The sequence below is a fragment of the Electrophorus electricus genome, chromosome 7 (assembly GCF_041902795.1).
Source record: "Electrophorus electricus isolate QZ-2024a chromosome 7, ASM4190279v1, whole genome shotgun sequence".
NCBI classification, from domain to species: Eukaryota; Metazoa; Chordata; class Actinopteri; order Gymnotiformes; family Gymnotidae; genus Electrophorus; species Electrophorus electricus.
Genome location: NC_137503.1, coordinates 11,787,225 through 11,800,000, shown reverse-complemented (window position 1 = coordinate 11,800,000; position 12,776 = coordinate 11,787,225). Strand labels below are relative to the sequence as shown.

The 12,776-nt window shown below is 37.5% G+C and overlaps 1 protein-coding gene across 1 annotated transcript; it reads left to right on the top strand.

The window, feature by feature from the left end:
• Positions 1-5,756: 5,756 nt before the first annotated feature.
• Positions 5,757-10,059, top strand: oxtrb (oxytocin receptor b). Its single transcript, XM_027010945.3, has 2 exons — positions 5,757-6,678; positions 9,459-10,059. The coding sequence occupies exons 1-2, from the start codon at positions 5,757-5,759 to the stop codon at positions 9,677-9,679; spliced, it is 1,143 nt and encodes a 380-aa protein (XP_026866746.2). The 3' UTR covers positions 9,680-10,059.
• Positions 10,060-12,776: the final 2,717 nt, after the last annotated feature.

Genomic DNA, 12,776 nt, shown 5'->3' with positions numbered 1-12,776 from the left:
TTAATACTTATTTGGCATCAAGGCCTCATTAGAAAAGACATTACAAAATATTGTTTCAGTGTTACACAAGTACTCATAAAGCCTACACACTGTACTTTCTTTTTTTCAATGAACTACAGCCAGCTTTACATCCAATTCCACACATCTCTTGTGTTGTTCTAACCCATTCTAGCCTCAATCTTCTCCCTGTAGCATTTCTTAGCTTCCATTAGTTTCCTCTAAAGTTCCTTTTGAACCGCCCTGAGGTCCGCTTTGTCCATAAACATGAAGGCCCTCTTCTTCCTGTTAAGAAGACCTTTTATTTCTCTATTTATCCATGGTTTGTTTTTATTGTAGCAGCAAACCTTCCTGGTGGTAACAATGGTATCCTCACAGAACTAAACGTAGTCCGTGATACAATGAGTGTGACCCTCAATGTCTTCCCATAGTCATCCTGGAACAGTTCCCAGTTTGTGTCCTGAAAACACTCCCAAAGGTTCTCGTCAGCATCCTTGGACCGAACTTTCACAGTCCTTTTGCTGGCCATCTGTTCCATAACCAGTGTCTTATAGGTGGCCTCAAGGTGTATGAGGTTATGCTCAGATTCTCAGGGTGGGGGAGAGCAGAGGAACTGTATGCTTTTTTACACTGACATAAAAATGGCCCAGAATCTTTTTGTTTCTCACTGCACAGTTAACATACTGTTTAAAGTTGGTCAGGACAGAAGAAAGGGATCACTATGAGGGCATTGGGATGCTTTATCTGAAGTCCCATGATGACATCATGAGTGAATGATGTCACTAGCACTCCTTGCTACAGCTGATGGAGGAATGTAAACAGCAATGGCCTACCAGAACTCCTGCAATAGCTATTACAGCCTCAAACCTACTGCTAGATGTACCGTGAGTGCACAGATTCCTTAACAGTCACATGACTGGGATTACCCCATTTAGAGTTAATAAAAACAGCAAGACCTCCTCCCCAGTGATGAAATTTGAGTCCCAAACAGAATGTTTTCTAATATGTTATGGTTTATTAATGGGGAACAAGACATTTCCAAGTGCTTTCAGAGAGACAAAAATGTCAAAAATGTCGTCAAGAAATCTACAAACAAAAACGTTTTACTGCCAAAAAAACTATGCATTTTACATCAGCAATTACAAAGTAAAGACAGGCTTTTCACATACCAATGTATTTCACATAAAGCCCAGCTAATGAACCCTTTGCAAAGCTAGCATAAAATGAATGCACTGCAGTTTAGAATGGACCATCACATAAAAATAAATCTAAATTATGAAATGCTTCCATGACGTGTTTTTTTTCTTCTTCCAGCACTGTGATTTTGTAACTGAGGTGGACTGTTGTTTGATTAAGCTGCACAGAAAAGGCAAATCCCATAGAATGGGATGAACCAAAGTGAAAGCAACAGGTACATAACACAGGATGCATAGACATAGTTAGCCTTACCAAAACAGTACATACTCTCATCAAATCAGTTAAATCATAACACAACAAAAACTGATAAGGATATTTAAAATATTTAAAATAATACATTTATTTCTGTACTTTCTTCTTAGCTCAATGATGTTTTTTCAAATATTTATAATCATGTGAAACCAATCTGTGCATGTTGTTATAAGAAAACTATTTAGAATTTCATGATATGAAGTTTTGAAATGGTTATGAAATTCTAGTTATTAAGTACAGGAGTGTCAACAAACAATCTGTTATCTGATAATGATCTGTTACAAATGATCTGTTAATGAAAAGACATCAGTGACCTTCAGGCCTCCATGAAAGAGTGCAGAGAGAGCTTTCCAGAGCTAAAAAAAAATTAAAAAAAAGCAGATATGGCACTTTCACTTGTCCTAGAGTAATTATTCTACTCCACTTTTGTAAGAAAAAAAGAAGCTCTTTCCTAGCCTGCTTCCTAATGTAGCTAAATTTGAGGTGGGTGAGTGGGGGTTTTGCTGTCTACTCTTCACTCTCTGTTGCAGTCATGCTGTCCTCCCTCATACACAATAATGCTTTGGCTGACGGGGCTGGCTTCTGTTTTCCACATTAGTGTAAATGGGGAAGGTGGGATGTAGATTGGATGTGGCTGGGGAATCCGAGGTTTTTGCATTTCTGTACATATCTGAGGCTAATTAGCATTCACTCTACCCGATTAACACCCAGGAGTGCCACAGGTAGAACCTCAGTGCTGGCCCTTCTTTTAAAACCCAAGAATGACAGCAGAAAAATTGCATCTCTTCATTCATGCGGCTTACTGCCTTACTTACGTAACCCTGCTACCTTGGCTGGAACCACAAAATGAAATTACTCCACTTTGCCATTTTCCATTTGGACGATTGTTTCTATTTTTAAATACAAACCCCAGCAATGGAAGCACCAAGGAGAGTGACTGAGGTGGAAGTGGAGAGATATGGTGTATGAAATGGAACAGCATGACTGCAGCCTATTATTTGTGGCTAATTGTGACAACCATTTTATGTAGGTAATTAGACATGCAGTAACTGCCATGGACCGCTTGAATTTCTTTGCTATATTTAAAATCCCAAAAATGTTATTTATGACTATTTGCATATTCACATATATGTATGTATAAAAATTCATACCATGTTTAAATTGTTATACTGGTGTTTTCATGCCACTACATTTCCTAAGAAAAAAACAATGGTATATTACTAATGATTACTCTTACACTAATAAGAGTAGTATATTCCACTTTCTTTATGCCCTTATTTTGAGCACTGTTACTTCACAATTTATTCTAAAACTATACTAGTCAAGGGGATGATTTCCATGCACTTCTTGATTGTAATGCCATTTTTGTACTCCAATCAAAACCCACTCTACAGAGCACAGTCATTATAAGTATTGCACTTTTTTGTTATCATAATTTGATCTTCATTTTGTCAGTAGTGTAATTTTGGATGTAACTTCATAGTTTTTTTTTAAAAGCAATTTGAAAATAGTAGACAACAGTGTAATTATGTGATGTTTCAATCGTGACTGATCTGAAGTGTTTGGGTACTGATGAGTGGGACAGGATAATTACCTCTTTCTCTAATCTACATCAGACAAAATCATAAGCCTTGTACTATATAAGTTGCCATGCTTGTACTACTATCTAAGCATTCCTGTCACGGACTGCTCCCAGTCCCACTGGTTATGTGGTATGGCACACTGTGTGATGTGGGAGTTTGTCTTTTCATTTGTAACCACGCCCATGTTTGCACACCTGCACTGGCTTCAGTGTTTAATGTCTGTATGTATTTAAACCGTGGCAGGAGAGTGCAGAGTTGTTGGTCATTGTTCATGTTTTGCTACGTTCATGTCACGGTAGTATTGCATGTTATGTTTGTAACCTGTTGTCTGTGTTCACCTACCTGTTTTTTTGTGTGCCGATATGTTCATCCTTCGTGTACTTATAATAAATGTTTGTATATGTCAAGCGATCCTGTGTGTCCTGCTCCTTGCTCCGTGGCACTCGGGCCGTTACAATTCCCAGCTGTTTCTCCTCTAAGGCAGGAGTTGTGCCTTTTGAATTATCATGTGTACCCATAGCCCCTAAACCTGTGCCCTAACCTTTATCTACTGTGTATGGCATAGAATAGCAAATAACATTTTTAAGGCTTGTACTGACTGGTGGTTCTGAGTGTAGCATTTATAGACTGATATATCTTTTGTTGTATTTTATCTTGTGATCATTTGTTCTTTTATTACTGGTTTTAAGAAAATGTGAACAAAACACACTATATATTTCTACTGTAGCTCTCTGCAGTGGTAATAGATGGGTTGCCTTCCTGTTTAGTGGTTTCTCTCTCACCTTGCATGTAGTATAATTTATTTCATTTTTCACACAAACATATCTAGCTAGGCAGATAAATTGCAACAATGCCATTCTGTCTGATATCCCTTTTTGACACCTTTTTGTGTTTGGATGTTGTCATAGAGCATTGTTTTTGTTTAGAAGCTAAACCTAAGAGATAACACAGGACTACAAAGAGAAGGAAAGCAGTTTACAATTCCTACTTTGATTGAACTTCTTTTTCCTCTGAAGGGGCATTCTCTGATTTTAATGAGTTCCAGTGGGAGTTTCAATAACTCTCTCTTATTGAAACACACACACACACACACACACACACACACACACACACACACACACACACACACACACACACATGCGCACACACGCACACGCACGCACGCACGCATGCATGCATGCATACATACATGTAAAAAGTTTCAGCAAGTCAAATCCACCAACTCCCAAGAAAGGAATAACTGCATGTCAAGGCTCTGCTCCAGAAATAGCACACCAAGCATGGCATTATTATCACTGACTTTAATAAATCTCAGTACAGGAGATTTGTGGATAAGACCAGAGAAAAGATGTAGAATCTCATTTTTTCCCTCCTCCCACAGCTGCAGCCTTTACATATCTTGTTCATCTGAAGACCCCTAGACCTGAAACTAATCCAATTACTCTGGAAAAGATCAAGCCAAACAATTGGGACCATCCACAGTGGACCTTTTCTACAATATATAAGGGGAACTATTAATCAATTCCTGCACCATGGGAAGACCATTCAGAGCAGGACTCATGGTTTCCTGAGAAGGGCATAGCCAACATATGAATCACTCCTGAGTATCCTGAGACCCTTATCAGAAAATCTGACCTTATTACAGCTCACTGACATTCATCTAGGGAGGTCTCTTGCTTGCAAAAGCATGAGCAAACAGTATAAAACTAGCGGCACATTACATCATGAGGGACATGTCAGTGGAAACACATAAAAGATGCGAAAGGATATTTGTGGCTACTGTAGAGAAAGAGATAATAATGAAATAATAACTTCCAATATTTGTTATAGTCTCTACAAATATTAGTCATACAGGCATACGTCTACTATACAGCTTTATGGCTTAGCAATTTATACAGATGCCGTATACTGCCATCTAATGGCTGAAATGTATACGTGCAATACCGCGCTAAAAAGTACGTGCATAAAGCTGCGGGGCTGTTTGAGCTTTCGTAGATAGAACTGCAGTACGTGAGCACTTCCCGAAAACAGGAGAGAATGGCTAAAATGCCATAGTTGTGGCAATTAGGCATGGAGCAGGAACTAGAAATATTTTTAATGGATACATTTGGCACTAAGTTTCAGGTAGGTGTATTTGTATTTGTCTTCACAGATTTTGAAAAAGGTTGTGTTTAAAAAAAAATAAAACGTAAATGCAATTATTAGTTATTAGGATACATTTCAAATATTAGAATAGTCCAAGGACGACTAAATACAATGAAATACGAATATTGTATGAAATGGAATATTTTAATGTAATGTATGTATATTTTTTAAAATAGTTTTTAACAATTAATGCTATCAAGTTGTAGCTTTTTCGCGAGATCAAATGAATTGGTATCCAAATGTTACGCTGATCTCTTTATAGATAAGAGTTGGCTAAGAAATTTCGCTTAATTATTTTTTCTTTTGTCTTCATTTATAAGTGATGCTGCCCCTCAAATGGTACGTGTCATTCTCTTGCAGAAATTCAGTGAACTGAGAGTCTTTCCCGGAGTGACCGTTTTTATCCCCAAAACTCGCGATCAGGATAAAGTGTAAATTTAACATCTCATGGAGACAATTTTATTAAAATATCGTAACGTATGCACATGTAGTGCAATGTCGTTCCTGCCGAAAAAGGACTGGCTGGCAGTAGCGTGCGCTGTTCTTGAAGACTGACTGGGTGTTCAGGCGTTTTTGTGCGCAATGGAGAGCTTAACGAAAGACCCATTTGTTTGGCCGTTGAATGAATCTTGGAATAATTCGAGCGGTATAAACGAAACCAGAGTAGGGAACCAAACTTTGAACCCTCTAAAGCGTAACGAAGAGGTGGCTAAAGTTGAAGTGACTGTTCTGGTCCTGATTCTGCTATTTGCCTTGGCTGGCAACCTATGTGTACTTCTCGCCATTCACACAAGTAAGCACAGCCAATCGCGGATGTATTTTTTCATGAAACACTTGAGCATAGCTGACCTAGTGGTGGCAATCTTTCAAGTGCTCCCTCAACTTATATGGGACATCACATTTCGCTTTTATGGACCAGACGTTTTGTGCCGACTGGTAAAATACTTGCAAGTGGTGGGAATGTTCGCTTCGACTTACTTGCTTGTACTGATGTCAATTGACAGATGCTTTGCGATTTGCCAGCCTCTGCGCTCCTTGCAACGCCGAAAGGATCACTTCTACGTGGTTGCCTCATGGATACAGAGCCTCCTCTTTAGCCTTCCACAGGTGTACATCTTCTCACTCAGAGAGGTCGGCAGTGGAGTTTACGACTGCTGGGGAGACTTCGTGCAACCGTGGGGTGCCAAAGCCTATGTCACGTGGATTAGTCTCACAATCTACATCATTCCGGTGGCGATTTTAAGTGTTTGCTACGGGCTGATAAGTTTTAAAATATGGCAAAATATCAAACTAAAGACAAGAAGAGATCAGTGCATATCGTTGACTCCTGGACCAGGGCACTGCACCGCGCTGTCGTGCGTCAGCAGTGTGAAGCTTATCTCCAGGGCGAAAATTAGAACTGCGAAAATGACGTTTGTGATTGTGCTGGCTTACGTCATTTGCTGGACGCCGTTCTTCATCGTGCAGATGTGGTCAGCTTGGGATCCTATGGCACCAAGAGAGGGTAAATGACTACATAAGGTTTTTAAAAGAAGAAAGAACAACATCACGTGTCGTAATGATAGTCACACTGGAATAAACAAACAAACAAAAACCTGAAACACCACATACTAATGATGCATATTAAATCATGCGAACGTTGAATGGACAGCATAATAATAAGCCTGACGAGTCTTTATTAATGTGGACAGCATTTGGGAACATGAAGGCCTAGTTCATATCTGAAGCAAAATATAGAAAAAGACAAATCCTCACTTTGCTATGGTCTACATCTGTTTGTCAGGTGCAGGGATTATGTTATATTAAATCTTTTCATCAAGTGATATTGTTGACAAACAGACCTTCCATGGAGCAGAAACTGAGAAGGGCTTTCAGTAACTGCAACAGCAGAGTTTTTGAACAACTCATCTACTAAGACATATCACATTTATTTATCATAGTCTTTGTTGTGCGTCCTGAGGCAGTCACAGCACTGTTCATTCTTGGCAATATCTAAATGAAGCTTTAAAAACCTTTAAAATTGCTATTCTAGCACCTGGCCATGTAATGCTTTTGCTATTGAACTCCAAACGTAAACCACTAGGGAAGATAAACAGAGAAATTAATGGAAGTGAGAAAGTCTCAGTGCAGAAATTTGAAGGCCCTGTGGTTTCCTATGGTTATCCAGTAGGTGAGGTATGAGGCGAACTGTTAAACCAATGAAACACAAGGTATTTGCTTTGACAATATGTGACCTGGTGTTACACTAAAATAATAATAATCACTGAAGAGCAACTACAACTTCACTCCAGAAGAATAACAAATAAGTGTCAATCCATTTCGCTGATGTGTTATTTGTTTAATGGAGGTTTTCAAGGAATGTTGAGCACATTGAAAGTAGTGAAGCTCTCACTCAAACTTCTCTGTGATATCATCCAATGGATTTAGATCCATTTTTTCCTGGAGGTTACCAGTAGCCATCTGTCACTGATCTAATTTCTCTTACTAATAAAAAGCTCGTTTCATCCTCAAATTCACAGAGATAACAAATGATCATTTTTGTTATAGGAAAAGGGGTATAAAGTGACAAATTTGGTAAATGGGGATAAAATCCACTGTTATGAGAAATTAGCTATAAGTATCTCCATTAGCACAATTTTAGGAAACTAGAGTGATCTTTGCACTGTTTTGCATGAATCATAGAACATCAAAACTAAAGAAAATATTCACATTGTACCAAAAAATTAGATTTAAAATTTCTACCATATTGGCATTGTTGAACTACAAATAATGCAACTATTGTTTGATATTATTTGATGACAATGCCCATATAAAACAAATTAAAGTTTAAAGTTCACAGAGTATGATTTTATAGACCATAGAGACAACAACAAATATACACACTCATTTGAATTTGGATTCGTGGCATAGGAAGAATATGGTAGTAGCACCTCTGTACAAAAGATAAAGGACAAACAAGTTGTTATCTGAATACATTTCCTCCAGTTCCACTTTCAGTTACGTGACCACTATCACATCTTAAGAAATTGATTTGCTTGTGCTAAATGGCAAAGGAAAATCTGGAAAAAATGTTTTTAATGTGCAAAAGAAAACGATTTTCAAAAGATTCTAGATGTTTTGATTTTTGACTATACTGACAAAGTGGCTGTGTTGAGGGTTATTCTCTTGGGGGGGGGTCTCTGTGGGGTCTTGAGCAATATGGACACTGCCAAAATGCTCTCTTACCAGAATACATTCAGATAGACCCATGTTCTGTGGTTTGATTTAGTGCTGTCTTGTTTTAATCAATTCAGTAATTTATATGTGCTCCAGTTTTTCTACATCATTTTAATGCACATATAAATAGTCAACACTATTGTTGGATAGTTTTATGAAATGTGGTTCTGTATTGATTGTAGCTTTAAATGTTGATGTGTTCTTTCACTCTTGTCAGCTTATCAAATTTTTGTGTGAAATGTGGTTTGATAGTCAAACGTTTGCTGAATGTGTAATATATGAGTCATATAATGAGTCATATAATCAGGGCAACATAATGGAGTTCGATGAAGGTGAGAGATGTCTGATTTCCGTAATGTTGATTGTTTAGCCTGCAGATATTTTCTCCTCCCTATACACACTAGCAGATCGCTTTATCCACAAATGATCACAAGGTCCTGAAAATAGCATCTATCCTCGAAGAACTCTCTCTCTCTCTCTCTCTCTCTCTCTCTCTCTCTCTCTCTCTCTCTCTCTCTGTGTGTGTGTGTGTGTGTGTGTGTGTGTGTGTGTGTGTGTTTTACACATTTTCTCTACAAAATGTCTTGACCATGTAGGAAAACCAGAGAAAACTAGTTCTGTTTATTACTGCAACTGTATTTCACATTTAAGAACTGAAAGAAAACAATTGCTTGGCTAGTGAGATTAAGGTAAGGATTATGATTAGATTTAGGCTTAGAAAAATATTATTACATGTAGATAGATATATAGGAAGTAATGGAATCTGAAGTACTGTGAGTAGAGGTGAGTAGAGCAGTAAAAGACAAATGTGACACAAACTTGTATGAACATAAATATTATATATGATCTAAGAGTCAGCTTTTTCATAACAATTGTTAAATTGTTAGTACATATGCTCTAATACAATGGTCAATTGTTGGGATAGTGGCAGTGGAACTATTAAAACTATTTTAAATAGTTTGTGATTATTGCTGTAGTAGTGTATAATATTGTATAACAATTGCATATTGTATGCATACTATATTTATACTATAATGATGTTTGTTTTACTGTTCTCTCATGTTGCAGAAATGGCATTCATCATTGCCATGTTGCTGGCTAGCCTGAACAGCTGTTGTAACCCCTGGATCTACATGTTCTTCGCTGGTCACCTGTTCCGGGACTTGCTGCATCGCTGCCTAACGATGTCACACTGTGGCTGTGGGGAGCAACAGCAGCAGAGTCCGAAAAGCCACTCCATTGGCATGGTGATGAGTCAGAGGAACCTGACCCAGACCTCAACAACATGACACACCAGGCAGGGTTTACTCTGCAGGGAGAAGAAGAGAAAGGCCATGGCAGCCAAAGTTTAGCAAAGCAAGGCTGCAAATGAACCAACAAGAGGAGCATAAAGGGCTCCTCTTGGTCAAGTCTCAAGTCACTAAGGCACAAGATCTGGTCCGGACTTTGTGGACTTGAAGAACTGGAACCAGTGTTTACATTGTCTGGGCTGTATTATGAGACTGAGATAGTTATATAAAGCATAGTTTAAGGCCAATCTACTGTAATTATAGCATCTAACCTAAAGCTCCTCAAATGGACATGAAAATGATCATTTACAAGGGAATTCAAATATAAAGCTCAACCACACTCTAATGAAATACCTATTTTGGATGATATACCACACAAGACATTCCTTATCCAGTGTGTATCTTAACCCTAGACTACAAGTAGTCATCCCACTGGGATAGTACTTACCACTGTTTTACAATTACTAAATAACCCACTTTTGACATCTGTGTTACTTTAGAGTCACTAAAAATGACCAGTCCACTTTGACCCAAAAAAGCTACTGTTGTGGTTTCACATGATCTTTTTTGTATTTTGAGGTAGGCTTTAACACTTCAGAACCCTGGTTCCTGTCAGTGCTGTAAATAATTCTGTATAGGTCTGGCAAATAATTTCTAGAATGGTGCATTTTACGTCAAAATCTACAAAACCTTGGTTTTCATATAGCAAATGATGTAAAACTTTTGAAATGTTGATGGTATTCCCCTATAAATATTACAGTGTGGTGAAAAATAATATTGTTCCATATGGCAACACATTTTGTTCTAATTCTGAACTTATTTATTACCTGTCTTGGCATTCTGTTTTACATTGTATATGTACTGCAAAAATATTCATCTGCTTATATAGGCTTGGCTAAATCTTACACATTTACCTTTCTTTCCAACATGCTATATGAATTTTCTAAATATGAAGCATTAGTACAGATGTTTCAAAGGACTGTCCATTAAGGAATGTCCATAAGAAACAAAAAGTTAAAAAGATGCCACAGTGCCATAGGGTAACGTAAAGGCCTTTGTTTTATTTTCACTGGACATTTATTGTTTTGGTACAGACCTACCAGTGTAGGTTATCCTTGAGTATGCAGGTTAGAATGATACTGTATAAACATCATTCTCAAACACAAATTCTGTAGTTACTACATAATTTAACATATATTATGGGTCTTTTAGATCTTCATATTAAACATTTATAAAGATTATAAACATTTATAGCAGTAGTACATAGAAACAAAAATCGCATGAGTTAACGCAGCTACCTTGGATGAAAAGTGCGTTGTTTTATTTTCACTGCACATTTATTTACAAACATTCGTGGTTGACAAGAAACAAAACTTTATTTATCCATCCAGTAATGTTAAGTCAGTGTCATTTAAAAAGAAATGTGTGGTGCAATATAAATGATCAAAATTAATATAACTGTCTATTGCATTTTGCTACTTCATGTAGATTATAATAATGCCATTAAAAGCCATCATTCTGAGATGGAGTCTATAATTATTACATAATCATAAACATTTAGATTATGGCTCATATCAACATTTTAAGCATACATAAATGTAATAAACTATAGCGACTTGTTGAAGTTTGTCCAGACAACCTAAACTATGTATAGCGATTTTATGAATAACTATTCATTCAACCACCAGAAATCCATTCTAAAATCATAAACAGACACTAGTTAGTACCCTTTGCCCTAGGTTAAGAAGAGATTCTCAGAAAGATTCTTATATTTTGTAGCTGGATGGAAGACCCAAAAAGACCACCATCACTCCCCAACCATGACTGCCAACAACAGCAATGGGAAAGCAGTTTTTTCAGGTTCTGGGTGCAGGCTAATACACAAGGCTTAGGTTGATAAGAATGTTTCATTTATACTAAAGATTCCTCCAGTGTAGTTTAGTCCTTCAAGTATCCATGTTTTTGGAGAAACAAAACTATACATTTGTAGTGGTATATAAATGTGCACTTTTGGGGATCATTTGAGGAATCATCACACACACACACACACACACACACACACACACACACACACACACACACACACACACACACACACACACACACACACACACACACACGTTGTTGGTAAGAGTAATATTACATAAACCTAATCTGAACCTAACTTGCCCTGTGATGACATCTAGTGTTGGGTTGCAACATTGACACTGCATTTTAAAAAGACAGAAAAACGTTGAATATAAGAATATAAGACATAATAATGAGGCTAACTTACACTGAGTGGAAAATACTATCATGAATAACCATATCATTCCATGTGTTTATACATCTTAAGTCCACTTCATTAGAAAAATTTATTTTTAGCATTAATGTTCAATTTTAGGCTACATGATCACTGTTGGCTTGAATTAGGGTGGCAGGCAACTGTCAGTGCAGCAGTAATATTGACATGTAACAATTTCAGTAACACTGCTATGTCAGATACACTCATACCAGTACAACTCTACTACCATGTCAGCATCACTGCTGTGCTGAGAATGATTCCAAACACAAATAATATCTGGTCAGCAATGTAGCCAGGAACCAGCCAGAAAATGACGAGCAATGAACACGGTAGAGGGTGCTCCTATAAGATAAGCAATAAGATATGACTAATAATGTGGCCAGTGAGTGTATGTTGGAGGAAATGGTTTGTAACATAGTGAGTGGGGCATACATGTAGACATACATGCATGTATGTGTGTGTTTGTGTGTGTGTGTGTGTGTGTGTGTGTGTGTGTGTGTGCGCGTGCATAAGGGTGTGTGTTAGTGTGTTTATAATACTGGTAGGAGCAGTAATAGTTGTAACAACAAATATCAAGAATAATTTCAGTTAAGTACTGCTGGGTGTGTTAGCAATTACAGTAGCAGGTTATTTAGATATCCTCTTTCAGAAAGCAAAAAAAAAAAGTCTACTGTGACATTATAGATAGGCTAACAAGAAAGACTACATACAAAACAATAAAATCACCACATAACAGATGGATATATCCATCTTTGTCATGTGTTAATGTGTTGCCTTTCATCTTCCCAACAGTTATAATGCTTTCTGGGACAC

Excerpts from the sequence above, each read along its gene's own strand:
- oxtrb (XM_027010945.3), top strand. The coding sequence starts at position 5,757 with ATGGAGAGCTTAACGAAAGACCCATTTGTTTGGCCGTTGAATGAATCT. Across the intron at positions 6,679-9,458 it reads TCCTATGGCACCAAGAGAGG|AAATGGCATTCATCATTGCC; the intron begins GTAAATGACTAC and ends CTCATGTTGCAG.